General features: G+C 48.7%; 2 protein-coding genes across 2 annotated transcripts; both read left to right on the top strand.

Annotated features, from left to right (window-relative positions):
- Nucleotides 1-103: 103 nt before the first annotated feature.
- PIGS (phosphatidylinositol glycan anchor biosynthesis class S) lies at nt 104-14,510 on the top strand. The gene is made up of 12 exons (XM_036269644.1): nt 104-151; nt 429-568; nt 654-765; nt 5,345-5,434; nt 5,715-5,806; nt 8,253-8,460; nt 8,737-8,879; nt 9,874-9,988; nt 11,130-11,275; nt 11,834-11,934; nt 12,915-13,125; nt 13,482-14,510. The coding sequence occupies exons 1-12, from the start codon at nt 118-120 to the stop codon at nt 13,755-13,757; spliced, it is 1,668 nt and encodes a 555-aa protein (XP_036125537.1). The 5' UTR covers nt 104-117; the 3' UTR covers nt 13,758-14,510.
- A 1,033-nt stretch (nt 14,511-15,543) lies between these two features.
- UNC119 (unc-119 lipid binding chaperone) lies at nt 15,544-21,186 on the top strand. The gene is made up of 5 exons (XM_036269155.1): nt 15,544-15,834; nt 19,235-19,348; nt 19,801-19,903; nt 20,063-20,235; nt 20,483-21,186. The coding sequence occupies exons 1-5, from the start codon at nt 15,609-15,611 to the stop codon at nt 20,593-20,595; spliced, it is 729 nt and encodes a 242-aa protein (XP_036125048.1). The 5' UTR covers nt 15,544-15,608; the 3' UTR covers nt 20,596-21,186.
- Nucleotides 21,187-27,724: the final 6,538 nt, after the last annotated feature.

Below are 27,724 nucleotides of genomic sequence, written 5' to 3'. Positions count from 1 at the left end.
TGCGACTGGAGTGTCGCTGGCGATTGGCCATGATTGCTGCCTGGTCCCGCCTCCTCGCAGGTTTCCAATTGGGGGAGGCTTGCGCTGCTCCGCCCCACGGAGTTGTCGGAATCAAGCATGGCGGCCGCCGGGGCCGCAGCCACAGACCTAGGTGCGGTGGCATTCGGGTTGGGGCATGCGATTCGTGGATTGTGCGGGAGGAATGAGGGGGTGGGGATTGTGGTGTGTCAGAGGTCCAGCGGACTGGGGTTCGGGGGTCGATTCAGACAGGATCCTTTCAGACTTGGGCCTGGGCTGGTCGCACGGGGATCCCTACGAACGAGGGTCCAGAGCCTCTGCCTACGGGTTGCGGGGCTTCTTCGCGCCCGGGGTGGGGCCAGCGCCTACGCCCACTTCCGGCGCCTCAGGCGATACCCCTGTATCTCCAGAGGTGGTTCGAGGCAAGCGTGCCGCCCTCTTCTTCGCTGCTGTGGCCATAGTGCTGGGGCTGCCCCTCTGGTGGAAGACCACAGAAACCTACCGGGCCCCGTTGCCTTACTCCCAGATCAGTGGGCTGAATGCCCTGCAGGTGAGACCTTGATGGGGGAGGGCTAGGGGACAGCTCATCTGCAAGGTACAGACTCAGCTGATGGCCCTGATGCGCCTTCCCGCAGCTCCGGCTCATGGTTCCTGTCACTGTCGTGTTTACCCGAGACTCAGTGCCATTGGACGATCAGGAGAAGCTTCCCTTCACCGTTGTGCATGAGAGAGAGATCCCTCTGAAATGTGAGCTCCTGGGGGGCCAGGGCTGCCTTTCTGGGCTGCATAGTCCAGATATGCATTGGGTAGGAATGTGAGTGTCCCGTAAAGGTAGTTAAAAACTTAGGAAAAGGCTTCTGTGAACGAACAGTGTGTTTGGTTAGAAGAAAAGCAACATTAAATTCAGTGTTCAGCGTTAAGGCGGCAGTTTTATTTATAAAATAGTTATGTACCTGATCAGAATTAGTTGATGCTCATTAGAGGATAGGGGAGGAAGTGGGGTGTAGTGGAAAGAGGATTTGGAATCAAGTTGGACTTGTATACAGGCCTTATTCAGTTTGACATTAAACACTTCACTGAGTGTTAAGCACTTTTCTTAGGTACCAGGAATTTGGGGCTGACTGAGAAATTGATAGTGATTTAAACAATTTATAGTCAGGTAGGGGAGAAAGACATTTAAATAAAGAAATCACAGATGTATTAAGAAACAGAGATTGGACTTAAGAAAGCCTTTAATTGCCTGGGAGGAAAGAAAAGGCAGAGAAAGTTTAGAGGGATGTAATTTTTTTTTTGGTGGTACGTGCCCCTAGCAGGAACGGAAACCGGCACTCTGGTCCTCAGGCCGACGCTCAACCGCTGAGCCAAACTGGCCAGCGCGAGGGATGTAATTTTTAAGTGGGGTTTTTACAGGATGTGTGGAAATTCAGGTTAAATTGGGAGGCGGGGGAATAGCATGAGCCAGTAATAATGCTTGCTAATGTTAGTTGTTTTTCACTATATGCCAAAAACTAGGTGAAGCACTTTACATGTGTTGCCTCGTTTTACTCTCTCTTACATTATGACCCCCACTTTATAAATAAATAGAAAAGACAAAAACAAATAACAACAGACTTAGAGATTTTAATTTGTTTAAGATCACACAGCTAGCTAATAAGAGGTAGGACTGGGATTTAAATCCAGGCCTAATTCCAGTGTTCAAGCTTTTCACCAACAAGCTATGCTGGCTGCCTCCTGTGTAAAAGCATGGAGGGATAAAGTAGCATACTGGGGGTGGGGAGAGTCCATGAGCAGTTTTATCTGTCTGCACTGTGAAGTGAGAGATTGAGAGTGACAGGAGATGTAGGCTTAGTCCAGACCACGAAGTGCCTGTGTATCATTTACTTTTTTGCTATTTAACCTTGGTCACACATATTTTAAAAATTTATTTCATATGGTTCAACCTGATGTACACACATATACTTTTTCTTTCTCAAAACAAAATTGGATTATACCTCACATGTTAGTTTGTACCTTGATTATTGTCAATTTCTCATGGACTTGTTCACAGTGACACAGTATTCAATAGTGGAGTGGCTAGGAGTATGGAATTTTGGTATAAGAGAGCTATACGAAAGCCTTGGTTCTGCCACTTATTTGTGTGAATTTAGGTGAGGTTGTTAACCTCTGTAAACCTTGGTTTTCTCATCCGTTAAATAGGGATAGTAATAGGGTTGTTCATTTAGTCAATAAATATGTATTGAGTACCCATGTCAGTTACTGTTGCTAGAGATACAGCAGTGAACAAAGGAGACAAAAAAGAGGAGAACAGACAATTAAAAAGATAAACGTGAAATATATGTTAGATGGCGATAGGGCTAAAATAGAGTAGAGCAATGAGATAGGAGGTTTTATGGGGGGGATGGGGAGGTCATTGCCATTTTAGGTAGGGTGGACAGGGGAAGCATCATTTGAAAACAGGACGTTTGAGTAGGACCTAAAAGATATAAGAGGTGAAGGAGTAAATTGTGTAGATATCTGGGAGAAGAGTATTTTGGCAGAGAGTAAAACAAGTTTAAGGTTCTGAGGTAGAAGCAGGGACAGTGCTCTCTTTGCAGAACAGTAAGAATCCCATGGTGCCCAGAATGAGGTGAATGAGGGACAGTGTAAGGAAATGAAATAAAACTAGAGTGACAAAAGTGGTCCAGACTCACATATAGTTTTTATTCTGGATGAGAAGGGAAGCCATTGATTGAAGACTTTTTTTTTTAAAACGTTATTATACCTAACCAAGTTAGCAATAATCCTTAATATCACCTGATTCCTAGTGTATAGTAAGATTACCCCAGTTATCTCAAAGGTGTCCTTTATAGCTGGTTTAGACTAATCAGGATCCATACATTAAATTTTGTTAAACTTCATTTGTCTCTTTTATTATATATCAATTCCCCCTATCCTATCCTGATACACTTCTTTGCATTGATTTGTTGGAGAAACCACATCATTTGTTTTATAAAACATCTCACATTCGGGATTTGGCAGACTGCTTTCTTCTAATTTCATTTAACTTATTCCTCTATTATCCATATTCCTTATAAACTGGTAGTTAGATCTAGAGATTTGATTAAAATCAGGTTCAGTTTTTTGGGCAAGTGTACTTCATAATTAGTATGGTCTACTTACTATCATGTTAGATCATAAAGCATGTAATGGCTTGTTGTTTCACTTTTGGTGATACAAAGATGATTTAGTGAGTTCAAGTATTGTCAGCTTGATTTCTGTATTTTAGTCCTGCCAACCTTTCACCTGATGGTTTTAACTTTCATTGATGCTGGAATCCATTTCATTATCAGTTACAAAATGTCTTTTTTTTTTTTTTAAATCCTATCATGTCTTCTACATATATAACCTGGAATTCTATAAAGAATTTTCCCAATACATTTTAGTTTCGATTTTTCAAGTTCCAGGGGGTGAAAAAAAAATCGCTTTGGGATTGCCTTTTATATATAGATTAACTTGGGGAAAATTGACATACTTTGAATTTTTAATCTTAAGAGCCTTGTATGCATTTTCCTTTTTATCAGATCTTTTATGTCTTTCAGTAAAGTCCTGGGTTTTTTTCCTTATAGTTTTGTACATTCATTCCTGAGTATCTTTATATATTTAATTGTTATTGCGATTGGGATTTCTAAAAATACTTGCTTTTCTAATTAGATGTTGCTGGTATTTATCAGTTATTGATTCTTATGTATTCTCTTATCTAGTCATCTCACTGAACTGTTACTAGTTCTAATAGTTTTTTTTTTGTTGTTGTTTTTTTTTTTTGTTTTTTTTTATCCTCACCCGAGGATATTTTTCCATTTTTTGTACAGATAGAGTGGGAGGGAGAGAGAGAGAGAAACATCGATGTGAAGGGACACATCGAGTGGCTGCCACCCACACGACCAACCAGGGCCGGGGACAAACTGCAACCGAAGTACGTGCCCTTAGCGGGAACCGAACCCGGGTCTCTCCGGACCGCAGGCCAATGCTCTAACCGCTGAGCCAAACTGGCCAGGGCCTAGTTCTAATAGTTTTTCAAGTGATGCTCTTTGATTTTCTTGGAAAATAACTATACTGCTTCAAAAAGTGGCCATTTTGTCTCTTCAAATATTCATGTTTTATTTCTCTTTCTTATTCCATTGGTCAGGAACTTCAGAAAGAACAGTGCTGAATAATAGCGGAACTAGCAGGCATCCTCATTTTATTACTAATTTCAGTGGAACTTTATTTAGTATTTTTTATTAAGTATATATTTATTTTTATCAATAATGTGCATGAATTTAATTACTTTGAGGTACCTATTAAAATGGTCATATGGCCCGACTAGTGTGGTTCAGTGGATTGAGCGCCAGCCTATGGACTTAGAGGTCCAGGTTCGATTCCCAGTCAGGGCACATGCCCCAGTTGCAGGCTCAGTACCCAGTTGGGGGCGTGCAGGAGGCAGCTGATCAATGTTTCTATCTCTTTCCTTAAAAAAACAAACAAAAACAAAACACAGCCCTGGCTGGTTTGGCTTAGCGGTTAGAGCTTTGGCCCGCAGTCCAGAGAGACCCGGGTTCAGTTCCCGCTAAGGGCACATACCTCGGTTGCAGTTTGTCCCCGGTCCCAGTTGGGGTGCGGGAGGCGGCCACTCGATGTGTCGCTTTCATGTCATTGTTTCCCTCTGTCTCTCTTCCTCTCTCTCCTCCCACTCTATCTAAAACAAAAATGGAAAAATGTCCTTGGGTGAGGATAAAAATAAAAAATAAGCCCGGCTGGTGTGGCTCATTGGTTGAGCATCGACCCATGCACCAAGAGGTCACCGGTTCAATTCCCAGTCAGGGCACATGCCCAAGTTGTGGGCCAAATCCCCAGTTGGGGGCATGCAGGGGGCAGCCAATTAATGTTCTCTTTCATTGATATTTCTATCTCTCTCTCCCTCTCCCTTACTCTCTCTCTAAAATCAAAAAGAAAAAAAGAAAAAATAAATAAATAAAAAACAGATAAAAAATAAATAAAATGGTCATATGACTTTTCTCCTTTCACTTATTTGTGTAATGAATATTGTAATAGGTTTCCCTGTGGGAGAGTACTTCAAGTTGAAGGCAGTGTGTACATGGGCAGAGGCAAGAGCTGGGCAGGTGGAAGAGATGGAGTATCACGTGTTTGATATCATCCATGCAGAAATCATTAGAATTGGCTGTAGTTTCTTGGTCTTTCTCTGCAAACAATCATATTGCTGTCCTCAGACAATGGAAAGTATTAGGGTTAGGACGGGGGCAGATGTCTGACACTTGCCCTTCCTGTCATGCTGCTTCTTTTTTTTCAGACAAAATGAAAATCAAATGCCGCTTTCAGAAGGCCTATCGGAGGGCTTTGGACCATGAGGAAGAGGCCTTGTCATTGGGCAGTATGCAAGGTACTGGAGGGGAAGATCACACCATTTAACCTGAAGCCCTGTTTTCCCTTCTGATCCCTAAAGGTATAGTTTTCATACCTTGTCTTAAATCCAAAATCTCTTTGGGGGAGCTGTGAATGAGATGTGTTTCAGCTTGGGCCACTGAGGGCCAAGCCTGCCCACAGTGTCAGCTTGGTGTCAGTGGGAGGTGGAGGGGTGGCTTAGGCAGGCACTCTGTGGGGGCCTGAGCGGGAGGGAATGATGTTTTTGCTCCTGGTGCACCACCTGCTCTTGTCCCCAGAGGCAGAAACAATGTTAGCTGAGCCACAGGAGCAAGCAGAGGGCTCCCTGACTGTGTACGTGATCTCTGAACACTCCGCACTTCTCCCCCAGGTAGGATGAACAGAGAGACGGTGGCCTTGCTAATTCTGTCAGCTCTTCCTCTCCCTGGTCGCCTCCTTCTTGTAGTATTACTGCCCATTTCTTCCATTTGCTGTGGAAAACTCTCCAAATAATTTTTTTAAAGAATGCAAATAGGAATTTGTTTCATTGACTCTGGTTTTCTAAATCAAAGACTTGTATATGGTAAAATTTCAATGATCATTTAAGTGGAAAAATAATCAGGAATAAAAGGAAGAAGCTGGGCCCTGGCCGGTTTGGCTCAGCGGTTAGAGCGTCGGCCTGTGGTCCAGAGAGACCCAGGTTCGGTTCCCACTAAGGGCACGTACCTCGGTTGCATTTTGTCCCTGGCCCTGGTTGGGTTGTGTGGGTGGCAACCACTTGATGTGTCCCTTTCACATCGATGTTTCTCTCTCTCTTCCTCTCTTTCGCTTCCACTCTATCTGAACAAAATATTGAAAAAATGTCCTCGGTGAGGGAAAAAAAAAGAAAGAAGCTGGTTTGTGATGGTAATATGGGCAATGTGTTGACTTTTTCATGAACAAAAGGCTTTAATGGAAGTTATACTATGTGCCATTTTCTTTATGAATTTATAGTGAGATTTTTTTTTGATGTATCAAAATTTATTTAACCCATCTTCTTACAACACTTACATTGTCTCAGTATTCACAATTAATGCTATAATACATTTCATCAAACACATATGTCAAGAACATGTTGGATAATACATAGAGGTGGAATTGCTGGTTCAAAGTGTGATGAGATATTTAAAATTTTTATTTATTGATTGATTTTAGAGATAGAGGGGAAGGGGGAGAGAGAGACGGATATTGACTTATTGTTCCACTTATTTGTGTATGCATTGGTTGATTCTTTTTTTTCTTTATTGATTTTAGAGAAAGAGGAAAGGAGAGGGAAAGAGAGAAACATCGATGAGAGAGAACATCAATTGGCCGCCTCCTGCATACCCCACTGGGGATTTGGCCAACAACCTGGGCATGTGCCCTGACTCGGGATTAAACCTGCAACCTTGGCATATGGAATGATTCTCTAACTACTGAGCTCCTCGGCCAGGGCTATAATGAAATATTTAATTCTTATAAAAAGAGGAAGGAGCCCTGACTGGTTTGCTCAGTGGTTAGAGTGTTGGCCCATGGACCAATGAGTCATGGGTTTGATTCCAGTCAAGGTCACATACCTTGATTTTGGTTCGTTCCGGGCCCCGGTTGGGTCATACTAGAGGCAACCACTCAATGTGTCTCTTTCACGTTGATGTTTCTCTCTCTCTCTCTCCCCCTCCCTCCCACTCTATCTGAAGATAAATAGAAAAATATCCTTGGGTGAGGATTAATAAAAAAAAAGAGGAAAGAAAATTTTAACAAACATCTATGTACCCAGCTTCAGTTTATAATAATGTAGCAATATAATTGCAGCCCCATGTATCTCCGTGGTTACATCCCAAGGTCCTTTCAGCCCAAGGTGATCATATTTTATAATATAATTTTCTTACTTTTCTTTCAACTTTTGTCACATATGTTGTATCTCTATAAGCAATATATTTAATTTTACATATTTTTGAACTTTATATAAATGGTATAGTACAATAAATAATACTTTCATTTTGTTCAACATTTATGTTTGAGAGAATCATCCATGGTAATATGTGTAGCTGAATCTAATGCATTCATTTTGAATTCTGTCTAATGTTTTATTGTATAAAATATCAGTTTATCCATTCTGCTGCTGATGGGCATATGGATTATCTCCAGTTTTTTTTTTTTAATTTTTTTATTATTATTATTTTTTATCATCCTCACCCGAGGACATTTTTCCATTCTTTGTACAGATAGAGTGGGAGGGAGAGAGAGGAACAGAGAGAGAGAGAAACATCGATGTGAAAGGGACACATCGAGTGGTCGCCACCCGCACAACCAACCAGGGCTGGGGACAAACTGCAACCGAGGTACATGCCCTTAGCGGGAACCGAACCCGGGTCTCTCCGGACCGCAGGCCGATGCTCTAACCGCTGAGCCAAACCGGCCAGGGCTATCTCCAGTTTTTTATTACAAGTAAGGCTGCTGTGAAAATTATTGTATTTGCCTCTTTGCCATGTGCCATTTACTTAGAGCAAACTCTGCAGTTGTTTGCTTACAGTATTTTGCTTTTCTTGTTCAGCATACCATCTCTTAGTTTCCAGCCTGTGAAGATTTAGGTATTCCCTGGAACTATGTCTACTGGGAAGGAGAAGGGAACTGAAATGAATGAAGCCACTGACATACACCCATAGCTCAGAAATGCTGAGATAACAGTTCACTATGAATCTAAAGAGAGGTGCCTGTTGGTCAGTGCAAAAGGCAGATTCTCAGAATCAGGAGACAGAGTGCTCTTCTGCTTTCTTCCCTGAGCCACCGGCATTCTGTTCCTTGCTTGCCCCTCATAGGACATGATGAGCTACATTGGGCCTAAGAGGACAGCAGTCGTGAGGGGAATATTGCACCGGGAAGCTTTTAACATCATTGGCCGCCGCATAATCCAAGTAGCCCAGGCCATGTCTTTAACTGAGGATGTGCTTGCTGCCGCCCTGGCTGACCACCTTCCAGAGGACAAGTGGAGCTCTGATAAGAGGCGGCCTCTCAAGTCCAGCTTGGGTAGGGTGACCAGGCTTTGCTATGGGAAGGGAGAGGGAAATGAATTATGTGGAGGCATTGGGGCAGGAGGAGAATCTGCATGCAAACTTTCCTTCTTCTGTGGTTGCAACTTTTTGTTTAAGTGCTCAGTGTTCCTCACCCCAGTGTTGTCCTCTAACTGGTTCCATGATGGCAGTCAGCCCCATTCTAGAGGAGAAACAAATTCAGCTCAGCCAGGGGTACAGGCTGCCCCTCATCCACGGAAGCCTCTGGATTCCTTGACTTCTGTTTCCATAGGCTATGAGATCACCTTCAGTTTACTCAACCCAGACCCCAAGTCCCACGACGTCCACTGGGACATCGAGGGAGCTGTCCGACACTATGTGCAGCCCTTCCTGAACGCCCTCAGTGTTGCTGGCAACTTCTCTGTGGACTCTCAGGTGAGATTGCGAGCAAGTTGAGGGGTCCTTTCCCTGGCTGCATCATCCTTTTCAAAGTTTATCTATGTTTAGTGTTTACAAGTGTAGTCTGTTCTTCTAGCTCTTTGGGCCTGCTGATTTGCTAGGAATTTCCTTTGTATGTATAAGGTTCCGGTATCGACTTTCTCTCCTGTGTACAGCCCGGGGTTTCATCAGTGCCTGTTAAAAAAACTAACTTTTGCCCTGGCCAGTTTGGCTCAGCAGTTAGAGCATCGGCCCGTGGACCAAGGAGTTGTGGGTTTGATTCCGATCAAGGGCACGTACCTTGGTTGCTGTTCGTTCCTGGCCCTGGTCAGGGTCATGCGGGAGGCAGTCAGTCGATGTGTCTCTCACATCAATGTTTCTCTCTCTCTCTCCCTCCTGCTCTATCTGAAGATAAATAGAAAAAAAATATATATCCTTGGGTGAGGATAAAAAAAACTAACTTCCTTATGGCTGTCTCCAGAACTGTATTCACCAGTTGTACTGTCCTTAAAGAATTTATTTAAACAACAATAAAACACTTCCCAAAATATGTTAATGTAGTAACAATAGAGATGTGAAGAATGTAGCTTTCTGTATCATACAATGTCCTTTGAGGGTAAATGTGAGAGAAATTTGTATTAGGTCTTGGTAGTGGGAGTAATTACTTCTGAATAACTGACTTGATTTGACCTTCTGGACACTGAATTATGCTATTCTTTGTTTCCTTCTTTGTTTAGGCTGAGAAAGCCTGGGAAAATACGTGGTTTTCAAAGAATATATTTGATATTTTAACTTTACCCTTGGCTTTGATATTTTTTTCCTACACCTATTTTCTCTCAGCCCTCATTTTGTCTCTGATATTTCATCCTGTCATAATTGTATCCTTTTAAGGATACAATTCTTTTAAGGATACAATACCTCAAATCTTTTTTGGGATAAAGTGGAATATAAATCAATAAACAAAATAATGTCCTCCCTCTTTGTTCTCTAGATCCTTTACTATGCAGTGTTGGGGGTAAACCCCCGCTTTGACCCAGCTTCCTCCAGCTACTACCTGGCCGCACATAGCCTTCCCCATGTCATCAATCCAGTGGAGTCCCGCCTAGGTGAGCGCCTGAGGTGCAGGGCCAGTCCAGGGAGGGACCCGGAAGGCTCCGCCTGGGGTTGGAGGCAGGTTGTATATAGCGATGGTTCTCAGGTTGGGTTGGTCTGAGGATGTTGAGGAAGTGTTGGGCACTTAGGCTCCTTTGTCATGATACTCTGTTGACATCTCCATCACCACACTATCATATCCAAAAGCATTTATTAAACATATTTCCCAGCACTTTTTATAAATGAACGGGTAGGATGTGTCTCTCTCCCTGCAAGCCATCCAGGAAAGATAAGGTCACACATGAAGGAAAGATAACAACAAAAGTACATGAAGGCAGAATGAGTAACCTTGAAGCTAGGAATCCAGTTTTTGATTTTTGGGGTGGTACCTAGGAAAAGTAGGTGTGACCAACAACTGCAATACAGGCAAACCAAAACGAATGTATCGTTAGTTGTGGAATTTGCGACTTCAGGGCTAGGCCAGGGTGGACCAAGGGGCATGAGAGAGGCAGCACGGAAGGCCGTGGCAAATTCTTCCTCTGTCTTCATTCAGCAGATGAAGTCCGGGGGACTGCTTTATGGCAGTGCTGAGTACAGATAGATGGCATTTCAGGCAAGGGAACAATGAGCTTAGATGTAGAAGAGTAAGAGCACGTAGACCTTCAGGAAATTCAAAGAAGCTTAATGTGGCCGAATTCTGAGAAGGTGACTAAAATGATGTTGACAGGGCAGGCCGGCAGGCATCAGATCATAAAGGACCACATTGAGGAGTCTGAACTTTAACCTGGTGTGAATGACTAGCCATTGAAAGATACCAAGCAGGGAACTGACGTGAGGTCACATTTACACTTGTGCATAAAACGAGTTCTGGTGACACGAGTGCAATGTGGCAGTAGCCATGAGAGCTGACTTAGACAGTTAAGGGAGGCCTTCTAGAGGAGGGGAGATACCAAGGACTGCACTTGTACATGGTACACCTTGGGAGAATGTTCAGAGGTTCTTTGCCACAGAAACCCAGGACGGGAGGATATTCTTGTGATTATCAATTGGGAAAAATGAGGCCCAGAGTGACCAGCAAGTTAGAGGCTGACCTGGAACTAAGATCTAGATCTAGGGAGTTTTGATATTCTGACTCCTCTTCTCTTTATACCACAGGTTCCAGTGCTGCCTCCCTTTACCCTGTGCTCAACTTTCTACTCTATGTACCTGAGCTTGCCCACTCCCCACTGTACATTCAGGACAAGGATGGGGCTCCGGTGGCCACCAACGCCTTCCATAGTCCCCGCTGGGGTGGCATTATGGTAATGGTCACATTATGCAGACCCCAGAACCCAGGCTTCAGGACAGACAGATACTCCCTGAGACTGTTCTGCTGTTGTTTCTCTGGTGTCCTCCATGGCCCAGTCTGTGAGAAGGCACCAAGGACGGGAGGGTGCTGTGAGCTCATGCCTCTCCTCTGCCAGCCCCACTGCTTTTTACTTTGTCAGTATTTCCTATGATATGACCCTTTTGCGTGTAGCACTTTGCACTTACTGAGGACTCTTCTTTGTACATCTTAGATCCTGGACCTATCTGTGAGAGTCTTGCAAAGTTGGAACTTTGTCTTCCCTATTAGACTGGGAGTTTCTGAAAGCTGGAATAAAAAATATTTCTTTTACAGGATTTTTGAGGAGGTAATGGATAATTTATGGAAAGCTCCTAATAGGTATTCAAAAAAAATATCAGCTATACCATCAGATTTGTAATTTCTAAAGAGCACGGAATATATCTTCCTTTTCTCTCACGGCCTCCCAAGTGTCTAGGGCACAGCTGTGTATGGTTCTGGCATGATGTTGAGGCCACCTCATTTCCCCTTGCAGGTGTATAATGTGGACCCCAAAGCCTACAATGTCTCGGAGCTGCCAGTGCGAGTGGAGGTGGACATGGTGCGAGTGATGGAGGTGTTCCTGGCTCAGTTGCGGTGAGGTCCTACGTGATCCACCTGGGGACCTGGTCCCTGACTCTGACTCTGGGCTGACTGGAATAAAATCTCACCTGACAGGGATATTTGGCTGTGCTTTGAGCCCTAGGAAACCAAGAAAGGTTTCTAAGGATCACTTCATCCTTCTAAGAAGAACTAGTTGTTGACAAAAACTTTTAAGAAAAATAGACTCATGAATGTCAGGTCAATGGGGTGTGATTAGGGGTGCTTAAGAAAATAGCTGTTAATTTATGTGCTAACGGATATATTGATAGTGGCTGCCTGATGCCCTACGTTGAGGATTCTTTGGGCTCATCAGGAAAGAGGATTCTGATTGATTCGCAATGTCTGCTATGGGTGCAGGATTGGAAAGGCACATCTTGTCAGAGGTGGTCTTGGATCATCCCTTAACTCAGGCTTAGTGGCCCCATTTGTCCAAAGAGCGAGTAGACAGTGTGAGAGGATTAAACTAAGTTGGTGTTATTGAAAATATTTTAATCATGGAACCTTTTGTCAAACAAGATCTTAGAAGTCCAATATAGAAGCAGTTAAAAGCTAAAACACTGCCCTGGCCGGTTTGGCTCAGCGGTTAGAGTGTCTGCCTGCGGTCTGGAGAGACCCGGGTTCAGTTCCCGCTAAGGGCATGTACCTCAGTTGCAGTTTGTCCCCGGCCCTGGTTGGTCGTGTGGGTGGCAGCCACTCGATGTGTCCCTTTCACATCGATGTTTCTCTCTCTCTCTCTCCCTCCTGCTCTATCTGAACAAAGAATGAAAAAGTGTCCTCGGGTGAGGATAAAAAATAAATTAAAAAAAAAAAAAAAAGCTAAAACACTGGTGAAAGCCAAAACCCAAGACCCAGAGGCACTTTCCTGCCACCCCTGTGGGTCTGGGTAAAATTGAAAACCTTAGTTATTCTAGGAATCTTAGCCAACTTCTCCCACTTTCTAGTCTCAGCCCCTTTGACCTTTGCTATTCCTACAGGCTGCTCTTCGGGATTGCTCAGCCCCGGGTGCCTCCAAAATGCCTGTTTTCCAGGCCTAAGAGTGAAGGGCTGATGACTTGGGAGCTAGACCGGCTGCTCTGGGCTCGGTCGGTGGAGAACCTGGCCACAGCCACGACCACTCTCACTTCCCTGGCCCAGCTTCTGGGCAAGATCGGCAACATTGTCATTAAGGACGATGTGGCATCTGAGGTAAGTGGGCAGGAGATGGGTTCCATGGCCCAGGATTGGAATGGCCATTGAGGACCAGGGTGTGGTGAAACTAGAGCCAGATGAAGTCCAGGGTATGTGTGGGCATGCCAGCCTTGAATGCCCCAGCCTTCTTGAAGGCAGTGCCAGCCTCCAGCAGAAGTCCAGATTGGGGGGAATGTGAGGTTTTGAGCAGGCACTAAGAAAGTACACCATAACCCTTTAATACTAGCCTCTGTATATCCTGGGCGAACTCCAGGCAACCTATCTGGTAGATGGAAGACGCAGTAAAGCTTGTTACCCCCCTACCCGCCTTCATCAGTGCCTAGGACTAATTGCTAATCCCCTGCCCCTTCTAGGTGTACAGGGCTGTAGCTGCAGTCCAGAAGGCAGCGGAGGAGTTGGCTTCTGGACACCTGGCCTCTGCCTTTGTTGCCAGCCAGGAAGCTGTGACATCTTCGGAGCGTGCCTTTTTTGATCCCTCGCTCCTCCACCTTCTCTATTTTCCTGATGACCAGAAGTTTGCCATCTACATCCCCCTCTTCCTGCCTATGGCTGTGCCCATCCTCCTGTCTCTGGTCAAGATCTTCCTGGAGACTCGCAAGTCCTGGAAAAAGCCTGAGAAGATAGACTGAGCGGGGCAGCATCTCAGTAGAAGCCTTCCTTTCTGGCCAGGGTGGGAGGTGTCTGTCTCCAGCCTCCTCTGCTGCCTCTCCAGTAACCAAAGTGTTATACTCCAAGATGGGTTCATCTTTCATTCTCTTCCCATTTCTCTGGCTGAGGTGTCCCACCCCCATCCTTACAAGATGCATCATCTAGGTCTCCTTGAACTTGAAGTCCCTTTGCCTTCGGCGGCAAAGGCTGCTTATACTTCTGCCCTGTTTCTCACAGTCTTGCACTGAGAGGGAGCATTAGGAGAAAGCCCTGGGTTGTTTTCTAGCCCCTTGCCTTCCACACTTTTCCCTACCCCTCAGGAAGAGCCCCAGCAATGCTGTCATGGAAGGGGCCAGGCACAGGTCACCTTTGGGGCCTTCTGCCTTGCTCTCCTCCCTCCTGACTAGTTATGCCTGTTAGTACAGCCTGATGCTGTGTGTGTGCCAGAGGTTCCCTTCACCCTTTCATAGAGGCAGTATGGTATAGTGAGAAAGTTCCAGACTTGGGATCAGACATGCTTGAATTCAAACCCTGGTTTCTGCACTTATATGGGGAGCTCTGAATAAGCTACTTAATCTCTCTGAGCCTCAGTTTTTTACTTGTTAAAATAGCACTAATGATAACTCCCTTATAAGGTGGTGGTGAAGAGTAAATGTGATAAGCATTAGAAAGTGTCTGGCATATTCTAGGCTCTCAATAAACATTGAATGTGAATTGGAATGATATGAAGTATGAGCATAGCTTTTGTTCTTCATTCATGTGTAAGTAATGGTTTCCTAGGGTCTGTCCTCACAGGGCCACTTTGCTTTCACCTGGTCGTGTGCCCTTCTTGCCTCCCTGTCCTGGGGGGGGTCCTGTGGTGGCTTAGACAAACAACTAGGCAGTTGTCCCTCTGCATGTCCTGGTTTGCCCAAGTCTGACATCTCCTTCTGCTTTTTAGCAGGGGGTCTGGGAGAGAATGGCTTATACCAGTGTAAGACCTTAGATACTAATTAATAAATAATAATAAAAAAGAATACATTGCCCTGGCCGGGTAGCTCAGTTAGTTAGAGTGTTCAATGTGCCAAAATTGAGTGTTCGATCCTGGGTCAGGGCACATACAAGGATCAACCAGTGAATATATAAATAAGTGGAACAACAAATCAGTGTTTCTCTCGTGCGCGCTCTCTCTTTCCCTTCCTTTCTCTAAAAGTCATTTTTAAAAAATGTAAAAAAGAATATATTGAGCATGAGTACTGTACCAGGTGGTGGGGTGTTACAGAGAACAAAAACAAGGTCCCTGCTTTCCTACAATTGTTCTTTTAGGGGGAGTCAGTGAACAAATCAAACTAATTTCGGATAATGCATTAGAAAGAAAAGCCAGGCGGATCAGATAGTGACTGGGGTTAGTATTTTGGATTGGGTGTGAGGTAAGGTCTTTGGGCAGACGACATTTGAGCTGAGACCAGAAGGACAAGAAGAGGCCCCTTGGGGGAACGGTTTCCTAGGCAAAGACTCTGAGATGGGAACTCGCTTGAGGGGCAAAGGGAAGGGCAGAGTGGCGGGAGCACAGGAAAGGTAGACAGGACCCTTGGAAAAAGTGAGTGAAACCCAGGGTGAGCTCCCACCCTGCCCTGGGTGAGTAGCCCTGGTCCGCGCCTCTACAGCCATTCGGCTGGGGTGGGCTGGTGGTGGGCGGGTCCAGGGGCGGGCACACCTCAGGGGCGGGGCGGGGCGGTACCTGGGTCCTTGGCTCCCTGGCTGGGGGTGGGGCTGCGGACGCTCCCCCTTCTCGGCTCCAGCCGGCTCTGGCAGCCGCAGCGGCAGCAGGCGATCCGCCGCCCTGCGAGGCCATGAAGGTGAAGAAGGGCGGCGGCGGGGCCGGGACGGGGGCGGAGCCCGCTCCTGGGGCCTCCGGCCTGAGCGTGGAGCCAAAGCCGGAGCAGCAGCTGCAGGCAGAATCCGAATCCGGGTCCGAGTCGGAACCGGAGGCAGGCCTAGGGCCCAGGCCGGGGCCGCTGCAGAGGAGGCAACCGATCGGGCCGGAGGACGTGCTGAGGCTCCAGCGGATCACTGGCGGTGAGCACCGGCGAGGGAGCGCCGCCCGCGGGGAGGCAGGGGGCCTTGCCAAGAGCGAAGCCGCGGCCCCCGCCCCCTTCCTCACCCTCTCCTGCCTCTCCTCCCCCACCGGGTACCCCTCGCTTGAGTCCCCTGTCTTCTGCCTCCAATCCTGAGATCTCCATGTCCCCCCTTCCCCTGATCTGTGCCCCCTCCTATCCCTTTGGAGATTTTTTTCTACCCCACTCCTTACTTTTTGAGTCCATTCCTCTTTTTTGTGGTGGAGGTGAGGCAGCAGCTGCAACTGTGACCCCTTCCCATGTAGTTTTTAGAGCCCTTTGAGTCCTTTCTCTGCAATAATGGGGAGGAAGGCTGAGGGCAGTCTGTCCTCAGTCCCCAGCCTGGAGGCTAGGTAGAGGCTGAGTTATTTAGGTGGCATTAAGACCCTCAGGTTTCCCTGACAATTAATGCCCTCACCCTGGATCCCCCAGGAAGTCTGGAGCCATCCCCCTCCCCAGGAAAGGACCTGAGCAGGAAGCTTCAGTGGGTTGGGTCTGGACCCTCTTAAAGGACTAGGTTAATGCCCCCCATGCACACCCCAGCCTAAACTAGGGCCAGTCCCCTTCCTGAAGGGCCTAGAGATCTCCACTGTGGTTGAGTTTCTGAGCTGGACTGTCTGGGTTGTCCCAGCTTTGCCATGTAATTGACTGTGTGGCTTTCGGCAAGTAGCTTCACCTCTCTGAGCATGTTCATCTGTACAAGGGGGATAATGACACCTATCTTTTAGGGCTATTGTGAAAATAAATTCTCTGATTTTGCACAGTGCCTGGCATGCTTTGCATGCTCTGTAAATAGGGCTCTTTTATGAGTAGAATGAGGGTCCCACAGGACTGCTGATGGCTGCTGCCTGGAAGCAGACAACTGGGCATTCAGAGCAGGAGAGGGGGTCACCATAGGCAGGGAACAAGGACTAGGAAGCCTCATGGCAGAAGTGGTGGCTGAGCCTCAAAGAAGAGAAGGCATTTGGAGAGGCAGTGACCTTCTCCTCTGGCCTCATTCATCAGTAACCCTGCCCTGGCTCCCTCTGTGAGCAACTCTTGAGGCCTCTCTGTGAGGGTGGGGGCTGCAGGTACTAGTGGATCTGAACTCTGGAGCTGTAGAAGCAGCAGAGCCCATGGCTGCCAGACAGCCGAGGAAGGGACCATGATGGCAGGTCTAGGCCTGTACATCTGGGTCCCTAGGGGACCAGCTTCTCTTTCCTCTCTGAGCCAGGCAGCAGCCATTCTTGGCAGGGCCCCCAGAGTGCTGAGCTGCCTTGCCCAAACAGGTACTTGTAGTGCGAGGGGGTCTGGACCAGTCTGATGTTGGTGCCAATTGGGCTATAATTGGCAACAGCAGCATTTAGGATTCAGGTTAGCTCTGGGACAGAACTTCCTTATAGGATGTCTGGAGGTCAGGATGATCTGTCCAGGTCCTAGGTAACTTTAGAGGTTATTTTGCACTTATTGGGCAGGGGGATCCAGCCCATATACTACCATTTGTCTCCTAATTTGAAGGAATTCATAACCCTTAGAGATGGGGCATCTGGGGGGAGGGGGAGGGGAGGGGCTTCATGGGAGCTCTTTCCTCTCTAGAAGTTGAGAACAGGGTGCCAGGGCTTTCCATCCTGGCACCTCCTGGTCTCTCCTGACCCTAATCACATAGGTCTGAGGTTTGTTCCTCCTGGATTACTGTCCCCTGAATCCAGCTTAGGAAGCTATTTGTGGCTGAGGGGAAGGAAGCAGTTGTGTTCTGAGCCCTCGGCCACTCTTCCCCCTGGCCTGACCCTGGGTCCAAGGCCTGGTCCTTCCCTGGCAGAAGGGAGGGAGTGGCTGTGGTGTCCTGAGCCACTGGCATCCCCTGTTCCTCTCTTCCTCTAAGGATAGAGGAGTTGATAGATTGAATTTGCAGTAGAAGAGACAGACTGAGGTCAGACTGCAAAACGTTGTTTCTAAATGAGAAGAGAAGCTCCACCTCCTCTCCCTGTACCCTGCACCTTCTTTCTCCATCTTTGGACTAGTGCTTACTTTCTGTGAAAATAAGGTGTGTACAGGGTGAGGCAGGGCTGCCCATTTCCATTTCCTCTTTCCGCCTTCTCCCCACCATCGGTTGTGGTGGACAGGCCAGGGCTCAGGCCCCTTCCCAAGCTCTATGTAATTTCTGCTGGACCCCAGGGTGCCAGGTGGCTACCAGGAGGGCTTTGAGAAGGGGCCTGTCCCAGGCTTGGGGAAGAGAGAATGACTTTACATTTACTTCCTCTTCCTGCCCCAGAGGAATAGGAGGTGGCCCAGGGGCTGGAGGGTGATTTCCGGGCCTCTGTGGGGAGGATGTGATGCTGTGCAGGCTGACAGCCCCTCACTGCACCTCGCTGCCTCTTCATATTTGTCACCAGGGCCTCCCTGAGCTCTTGCAGTTGCTGCAAGCAGTGAGGGCCAGGGTCGGATCAGGCCCTGGCATTCCTGAGCTTCCTCGGGTGGGACATACCACTGTTCCTGGTTCCTCTTTTGGGTACTGAGGATTCCCCCCATCCCCCATGTACACCCTCTGCTGCACCTACCACACCCTCTTCCGTCCTCCCCTATACTCTTCTGTCTGGGAGTGGCTCAGAGCCAAGGCTGGGTAAATGACCTTTGAAGGGGTTCCCTCTGTTTGCTAAGACTTCCTCCCATTTAGAGATCAACAGGGATGGGAGCAAAGGTGGCCTTCTTCTCCCCAAATTCCAGGCTCTGGATTTGAGTCAGCAGAGCTTTGCCTAAGCTGCTTAAGGGAGCTGGGCTTGTATAAGCTGCTTAATGGGGATAGGAGGTGACTGGGGGTGGGGGGAAAGGGTTGAGGAGGAACAGGGAAGGGGTTGTTCAGCTGCCCCAGGTCAGGGAAAGTCCTTGCCTGGCGCACCTTCATGTGGCGCCAGGGGCAGCTGTATGGTGGGGCTGGGCTATCCTCCAGAGGATTGTGTCTCCTGAGGCCAAGCTGTGCCACTCCTCTTAGAGCGAGGTTCCCAAAGGCAGGGCTGTATCTTCCTGATCATGCTGGGGGCGTCCTATGAGATTGGAGACCCATTTGGCTCAGTCACCAAGCCGACTCTGGCAGAGCAGAGGCTGGAATCAAGGCCCTCAACTCCAGAGCAGGAGGGAAAATGTGGGGGAGCTGGTCTTGTCCTCCCCCTTCTTCACTCTGACCCCAGAGGCCACTAGGTGGAAATGTTTGTTCCCCATGAGATCTCAGTGATGGAGCTGTGTCTCCCCAACACTGCGGGGTTCCTCAAGGGCAGGGGTTCTCTTCTCTCTTCTTGACAGGCAGTGACTTTAGGGATCAGAGAAAGTAGTAGCTAGTCTAGGGTCCCACAAAAGCTGAGCTGGCAGCAGCCACCTGTCTCCCCTAGACTACCTGTGCTCCCCGGAGGAGAATATATATAAGATCGACTTCATCAGGTTCAAGATTCGGGACATGGATTCAGGCACTGTCCTCTTTGAAATCAAGAAGCCCCCAGCCTCAGGTGAGTGGCTGGGTGGGCCCTGGACAGAGAAGTGGGCGAGAGCTGTGAAGTGGGCTGCAGAGGAGTCAGAGCAGAGCTGGGACTTGGACCCATCATTCCAGGAGCCATCAGGCAGGGAGCCTCTTCTTTTCCTTCCCATCTGCTCTGGATTGGACATTTTAGAACAGTTCTGTCCCTTTGGTCCCTGCCAGCCTGCCCTCTGCAGGCCTTCGTGGGAACTTCAGTCCTGGAGGCCCCAGGCTTTTGTGTCCCCTGTAGCACTGGGAACCTCAGCTAAAAATTCTAACCTGCTGACGTAGAACCCTTTGGGCCAAAGGTCTGAACCTCAATGTGTATCAGAATCTCCTGGGAGTTTTAAAAAGTTCTGAGAAATGAGAGCCCTGGGGTGAAACCCTGGGTGGATGTGGGCCCTAGTCTGCCACCCACTGAGCCCCAGCTGGGGTGCATTACAGAGCGGTTGCCCATCAACCAGCGAGACCTGGACCCCAATGCTGGGCGCTTTGTCCGCTACCAGTTCACGCCTGCCTTCCTCCGCCTGAGGCAGGTGGGAGCCACGTGAGTCACGGGGCTTGGGGTATAAGGGCTGGGGGTAAGGGTCGGGTGGGAGTGAGCCCTTCCTCAGTTCTTACCGAGCCTCTCTTAGAGGCCGTCTGTCCTGAACCTGGCTGCTTGACTTCAAGGCCGAGCTCAGCCCTGCCCCCTTCTCTCTCCCAGGGTGGAGTTCACGGTGGGAGACAAGCCTGTCAATAACTTCCGCATGATCGAGAGGCACTACTTCAGAAATCAGTTGCTCAAAAGCTTTGACTTCCACTTTGGCTTCTGCATCCCCAGCAGCAAGAACACCTGCGAGCACATCTATGACTTCCCCCCTCTCTCTGAGGAGCTGAGTGAGTGGGCAGGGTCCTGTGGGCAAGGGGACTCAGAGAGACCAAGCTGGGGGGAGCGTGGGTCTGACCCCCTTTCTTCTCACCCTGGGTCTCTTGTGTCTGGCCACCATTCCCATGTCACCTATTGGGAAACTCAGGCTCAAAGAGGCTAGGGGAATTCTTTGAGGTTGTTTGGCTGATCCCTGCCCTGCAGTGGCCTGGCTCCAGCTCCTGACCTTTGCCTCACCTGACTGGGCCTCTCTTGCAGTCAATGAGATGATCCGTCACCCATATGAGACACAGTCTGACAGCTTCTACTTCGTGGATGACCGGCTGGTGATGCACAACAAAGCAGACTATTCCTACAGTGGGACGCCCTGACCCCCAATTGCCCCCACCCCAGGACGGTCCCTCGGCTGTGACTTCTCAGCACTCACTTCTCAACCCCAGGTCTCCTGGCTGGGAAGTGTCCCAGGAGCTCTGGACCCTGAGTCGATGTTGGGAGGGAGGGTGCCTGATGTACCCAGTCCAAGTCCATAAAGCTCATGGGGCGTGGCACCTGGGGTAGGGTAGGGTGGTAGGGGAGCTGTTTGCCTCCATGTCCAGGAAGGCCTCTTGTGAGGAGTAGCCAGGATTTCTGGACAGCCCAACTGGGCCTCTTGGCCCAAGTTTCAGAATAGTGTTCCCCTATCCAGGCTTTGGCTAGGTGGAACAGGGACCCATTCCTTGTCTCCTGCCCACCACTGACAGGCCATTTAGATTTGTGAATTCACAGATGAAGAGCTGTGGCGGGGTCTGGCTGCCAAGCCTCCCAAGGGAGTCTAGGCCCTGGCCCTAGCCCAACCTCCACCATCAGGGCCTGAGATACTGCCTGAGGTATGGGAGGGATGGGCCCAGACTGCCACCTGTGGTAGGGGCTGGACCAACTGTATATAGTTTTCAATAAATTCTTTCTCCTTTTCTGTTCTCTGATTGTGGTCCAGCGTTGTGTTTCTATTGGTGGGAAGTTGCTGGGGTGGGGGGATTAGACAATGATGTGGTCCCCAAGTCTTGTGCCCTAATCCTCTTGGTACCCAGAGTCAGCATTTAGTACACGTTGCAGCTGGAAAGGGTTTTCCCTTTGATAAAGGAGATTCAGACCCTGAGAGGGAAAGCTTTAGGTCAAAGTCATAGCCAACCCTGACAGAACAGAGGCTGGGACAAGGACCCCCAACTCTAGGGAGAGAGGTAAGGTATGGGGAGGTGGTCTTGTGCTTTACCCTACCTGCTCTGACCCCCTGAGGCCACTAGGATCACCAGGCTGTACTTTCAGCCCTCATCAGAGAGAGGGTGGACAGGGCTACGGCTTAGGCCTGGAGCCCTCTTGCAGCAGCTGCCTTGAGGAGCTCCCTGGCCTGGCTGCCCTATGTGTAACACTGTCCCTAGCCCTACTCCAGGCCCAGAGGGAAGATCTTCATTTCCTTAATGGAGAAAAATGAAGAACTGAGAGGTAGGTGGAGAACTTATCTCAGGGTTCACACCCTACTGTGCCAGGCACTAATCACTGGTGCTGAGGAGTTAAACCTAACCCCTAAGAGGCCTAGATGCACTGGAATTTAGCAGGTTTCTGTGGAGCCCTTGTTGGGGGTCAGGACCTGGGCTGGACTCTGGGAATTCCAAAATGAGTGAGATACAGGGAACAAATACCTGTCCCTAGAATAAGGTGGGCTGGGCATATAGCGGAGCAAGAGTCGCCAGCTTGGAGGGTTCTGGGGAGGAATCTTGGAGGAGGCAGCGTTGGAACAGCCTGAGAACTGAGAACACCTTTGTCTGGGAGAGATGAGGGAGAGCATATAGGCACAGGGAAGAGCATAAAGCAAGGGTTTGGAGGCAAGATTGATTAGATGTGTTCAAGAGAATGTGTTCATGATATGAAAGGAAGACAGATCTGTGGAGCCTTGTTTAGGTATTGGGGCTTCTCCTGAGGAAGATGGAGGGGGGGCACTGAGGAGGATGACCTGGTGAGATTATCTCTGGCTGCGGAGAGAAGGGTAGATTGGAAAGAGTAAGACTAGCCTGGCCGATTTGGTTCAGTGGTTAGATTGTCGACCTGTGGTCCAGAGAGGCCCGGGTTCAATTCCTGCTAAGGGCATGTACCTAGGTTGCAGTTTGTCCCCGGCCCCGGCTGGGTCATGTTGGTGGCAGCCACTCGATGTGTCCCTTTCACGTTGATGTTTCTCTCTCTCTCTCCCTCCCACTCTATCTGAACAAAAAATGGAAAAATGTCCTCGGGTGAGGATAAAAAAAATAATAATAAAAAAAGAAAAGAAAAGAAAGAGCGAGACTAATAGTAATAACTAATACGTATTGAGCACCAAGCCCACGGCTGGGTGCTTTATATGTGTTAACAGAATGCCCACAATCATTTTTGAGGAAGGCACTATTTTACATTCATTCTGAAGAAAATGCAGGCACAGAGAGGTTGATTTGCCTTGCCAAGGTCGCAGTTACGCAGCAGTACCACACTAGAGGCAGAAGATGTGCTGAGGAGGGTGTTGCAGGAATTTGGATGAGAGATAAAGGCAACCTGGATTATGTCAATATCAATAGAAATGGGGAGAAAGAGATGAAGTTGAGATTTTTATTTTTATTGATTTTTTTTTTAGAGAGGAAGGAAGGGAGAGAGAGACAGAAACATCGAAACATCTATCAGCTGCCTCCTGAACGCCCCCTACTGGGGATCGAGCCTGCAACCCAGGCTTGTGCTCTGATCGGGAATTGAACTGGGACCTCTCAGTCAATAGAACGACACTCAATCCACTGAGCTACACCGGCCAGGCTGAAGTTGAGATTTTTAAGAGGTGAAATCTCCAGGGCTGGTGGTTGATTGGATGAAGGACTTGGAGAAAGGGAGGAGTCGAGGCTGAATCCTTGGTCTGTGACCTGAGTGTTAGGGTGGATAGGTGTGTTGTTACTGGGCTTGGGAACGCAGGTTGGATCACGGTGGGCGCTGGTGGGAGGTGACGAGTCTAAGTTGGGACCTGCTGTAGTGTGGTACAGATCAGATGTCCTGTAGGAGGTGATCAGGAGGAGACAGGAAATTTGGGCACTGAGACCTGGAAGGGGATGAGGGCTGGAGACAGTGATGCCTGGGGGTCTTTGGTCACAAGGTGATTGCTGAAGCTATGATGGTAGCTGAGATTATGGGGTTCCCAATGGGCACTACTGGTATTTAGTGAGCAGGGGACAGAAATGCCAAATGTCTTCCAATTAATGGGGCACTCATGCTAATAGCTCACACCTCCAACTCAGGGTCACTGGATGAGAGTGTATAACCCTCAGGAAAGCCAGGGAGTTTTGCAGGCCAGAGGGAGGGGAACTAGTAATGGAGACAGAAGGAGCAGCAGCCAGAGAAGTAGGCACAGGAGCCCATTTTAGAGTAAGTTATGTTAAAGAGAAGGAAGAAAGAATTTCACCAAGAAGCAGGTGTTCAGCAATTGTCACAAAGATGAAGAAGGGGCAGGGGATGGGGGGTTGGTTTGCAGATGAGGCTGTGTAAGTCTAGAAGTATTTGGAGTTGGAGGTATTGTTTATGGGGTTACAAGAGAAGTTATGGTGAACAAGTGGGACTTTTAGGCCTACACAGGTGTCAGGAAGAGGACCCTCTCCTACCAACTGATAACAGTTATCACTGCACCTGCTAAGTCAAATTGGGTTGAGGTTCTGGGCTGGGTCTGCTGCACTTCCACCTTCAGACAGGGAGGAAGTCCCTGTTCTGAGGTCTGCATCCCTGGATCTGCCAGGTTGACACTCACCCAGAGAGGCCTGTGTCCCTTGGCCCCCTGCCTCCTTTTAAGTCTTCATGTGTCTGGCATTGGTCTGGCTGCTAACAGTGCAACTTGCTGCATTTGGTTTCTGGCACTTTCCCTAGGAACCTAAGGGATTCCTGGGCAGTAGAAGGAAGAAGACAGGGTGGGGTGGGACTAGTCTGGCTGTGATTATGATGAGCTGTTGACTTGTAAGGTTGATCTGGACTGTGCTGGACCTGGCCATCCTCAGATTCTATCTCTCTGAAGTCAGCCAGATATTTTTGCTTTGATTCCTCAGAGGTGTCACAAAGACCTTACCACTGGGTTGAACAAGAAAGCCCAAATACTAGCCGGAGACAACCTGCTCATCCCACCCAGGCCAGCCTGCAGGGTGCACTTTGGGACTCAAACCTGTTGTAAAATACTGAGATGTTTCCCTTCCAGCTGATGTAGAGCTGCCGTCTCAAGCCCTTAGGGACTTCCTCCCTAGCCCCGCCCATCCCCTAAGAGCCAGCCTCCACTTCCCCACCATCCAGCAACTAAAGCAAGGGTGCTTGACATTCCTGTGTTTTGAGGACCCCTTTGTCTTTGTCTACTGAAGCGTATGGATAATAAGGTTTTTATGTACATAAAGTATATTTTAATCTTATATTGTTAAATATTAAAAACTATATATATGCTTGGCTGGTGTGGGTCAGTGGTTGAATGTCGACCCATGCACCAAGAGGTCGCTGGTTTGATTCCTGGTCAGGACACACGCCCAGGTTGTGGGACAAATCCTCAGTGGGGGGCATGCAGGAGGCGGCCAACTGATGTTCTCTCCCATCGATGTTTCTATCTCTCCCTCTCCCTTCCTCTCTCTCTCAAAAAAAAGAAAAAACAATTCAATAAAGGAAAAAAACTATATCTAGACATCTCTGCCTATATCTATTCTGCAGTATCTGTAATGTAATATGAAAACATCTGTAATTTCTCTTTCTTTTTTTTTTTATCCTCACCCGAGGACACTTTTTGTTCAGGTAGAGTGGGAGGGAGAGCGAGGAAGAGAGAGAGAGAGAGAAACATCAATGTGAAAGGGACACATCGAGTGGCTGCCACCCGCACGACCGACCAGGGCCGGGGACAAACTGCAACTGAGGTACATGCCCTTAGCGGGAACCAAACCCGGGTCTCTCGGGACCGCAGGCCGACGCTCCAACCGCTGAGCCAAACCGGCCAGGGCTGTAATTTCTCTTTCTAATGGCAAAGTCACAGGTTCTGCTAAAGCTATCGTGATTTGTTGCTGCCATTCATAATCAAGAGAAATGGTAAATTTGAGGTAGAGATGAATAAAAATAAAGGTGTAATTTCTTTAAAAAAATTTTTAAAAATGTTTTTATTGATTTTTTTAGAGAGAGAGAGAGAGAGAGAAACATCAATGAGAGAGACACATCAATTGGCTGTCTCCTGCACACCCCTGACTGGGGATCAAGCCCACAACCTGGGCTCGATGGGGATATGAACCAGAGACCTCTTGGTCAGTGGGTCATTGCTCGACTACTGAGCCACACTGGCTGGGCTGAAGGTGTAATTTCTTTATCCAAGTTCACTGAACCCATAAATTCTAACCAGTTTCAAAACCTGCAGGTTTAGAGTCCCTAAACAAAATGGATAATTCCCCTCAAAGAGACTTTCAGACCCTGCATCCATTCACAATTGCTCATCCTAAAATGGTGATTGAACACTTGCTGTAAAGTGGCCAGCAGGGGGCAGCATACGAGCGGGCTCAGTTCAGAGAGTCACTTGTCCAGTTTTAAAAGTCTAAGGGTAACCCAGCTGGTGTGGCTCAGTGAACTGAGCGTCCTCTCACGGACTGAAAGGTCCTGGTTTGAATCCAGGTCAGGGCACATGCCAGGTTGCTGGCTCGATCCCCGGTGGGGGTTGTGCAGGAAGCAGCCGATTGATGCTTCTCTCTCACATCGATGTTGCCCTCTCTCTCCATTCCTCTCTCTCTCTCAAAAAAAAAATCAACGAAAACATATTAAAAAATAAAGTCTAAGGACCAAGTCTGGTTACAAACAAACAAAAATGAGACTCAAAGTCCTATCTGCTTGCTGCCTATCTTAGCCTCAGGGGGGCCAACTCACTCATAGGTATGATGGATGGGCCCAGGCGTCCTGGAGATGTCCTCTGCTTACAGACTAGGCTGGAGTTGTAGAGTAGGTTTGTGTGAGCCTCTGTGGTTTGAGAGTCTGAGGCAAGGAAGTGGGTCCCAGTAAAGTTCTCTCATGAAACACTTGCGTTGTTCTTGGGGGCTTGGGCATAAAGACCCAGGCCCAGGGTTGGTCAGAACTGGGCTGCAACACTGACCTTTCACCCCCTTCCTATGCAGCCAGGGCCGGGCTGGGTGGGTCTTTCTTTTAGGTGCACCACTGGCCATGCCTTCCCCCACTCCTCACCCTGTCCCTCTAGGCCTGGACCAGCCGGAGAGCCTCCGGTACGGAGGTACTGATGTCGGGTGGGGTTCCATTATGAGATCTTCTGCACAGCTGTCCTATAGGGCAGCCAGGTGATGTTGGCTGACCCCCGGATAGACTTTCTTCTTCCTTTTTTTGTTTTTTTGTTTTTTCTTTGTTGATATTAGAGAGAGAGAGAGGAAGGGAGAGGGAGACAGAGGGATGGAAACATCGATGAGAGGGAACATCGATTGGCCTCCTCCTGCATGCCCCCACTGGGGATCGGCCCGTAACCTGGGCATGTGCCCTGATTGGGAATCGAACTGGTGACCTTTTGGTGCATGGGCCAATGCTCAACCACTGAGCCACACCCACCAGGCCTTGAAAGGAGTTTCTAAGCCGAAGCCCCGCCTGTGGCTGCTGTGAGACTGAGGCTCTTGGTTCCTACATCTTTCCCGTCCCTGTTCAGGCAGAGTGTGGGGCCGCCTGCCCGGAGGGGCGCCTGGGAGGGGAGCCTGAAGCGGGACTGAGGGGCCCCCGATCCTCCAGGGACCGTCTTGCAGTGCCAGCGGCGCACAGCAGAGGCCATGTACCATTCATGTCACCTGTGGAACCAGAGCCCCGGCCAGGGAAAGATGGGGGCAGGAAGGCACAGCCTGGACAGGGAAGTGGCCTCTCCCCGCGTGAGGAGATGAGGGTAGCTAGGAGCGGGGAGGTGGATCTCAGTTGGAAGGGGTGTGAGGGGAGGGCAACCTCTCCTTTCCTCTGGGCAGGGCAGCTGCTTCTTCGCATTCTTTGGGGAGTTCTCCCAGAAAGACTCCACCCCCCTGTGCCCTCATCCTCCGGCTGGTCAGGAAGTCCTCCCAGATGCCTCCCAGTCCTGGGTGAGAGTGGGGTGAAGTCACAGGCCCAGGACATCTACCGTCAGTGTGGCCTGACCTTTCTCCCTAGGGAGGAGAGATCCAGAAAGGAAGGCTAGGTAGCAGAGACCACAGGCACGTGCTTTATTGTTCCAGGACAGGGGACAATGGCAGGCCATGGAGGGATCTGCTTGTGCCTCATCTGAGGCCAAACTTGGGGGGTTCTTGTCATTCCCAGGCCCAGGCCAGGCTGAGGTTCCCACTTGGTAGGGGTTGGGCTTTCCAGTAGGGCATGGCAGGCAACTGGGCCACAACCCCTAGCTCCAAGGGCATCCCGGGTCTGCCAAGCAGTCAAAGAGAGGGGCATGGGTGCTCCCCCGCCAGCCTGTGCCAGGCTTCCCTTCCCTGACTGCCCAGGCTGCCTCAG

This window comes from Molossus molossus, unplaced genomic scaffold (genome assembly GCF_014108415.1).
Source record: "Molossus molossus isolate mMolMol1 unplaced genomic scaffold, mMolMol1.p scaffold_m16_p_19, whole genome shotgun sequence".
Taxonomy (NCBI): Eukaryota; Metazoa; Chordata; class Mammalia; order Chiroptera; family Molossidae; genus Molossus; species Molossus molossus.
The sequence above is the reverse complement of the archived record's forward strand: the minus strand, read 5'-3'. Positions and strand labels throughout refer to the sequence as shown.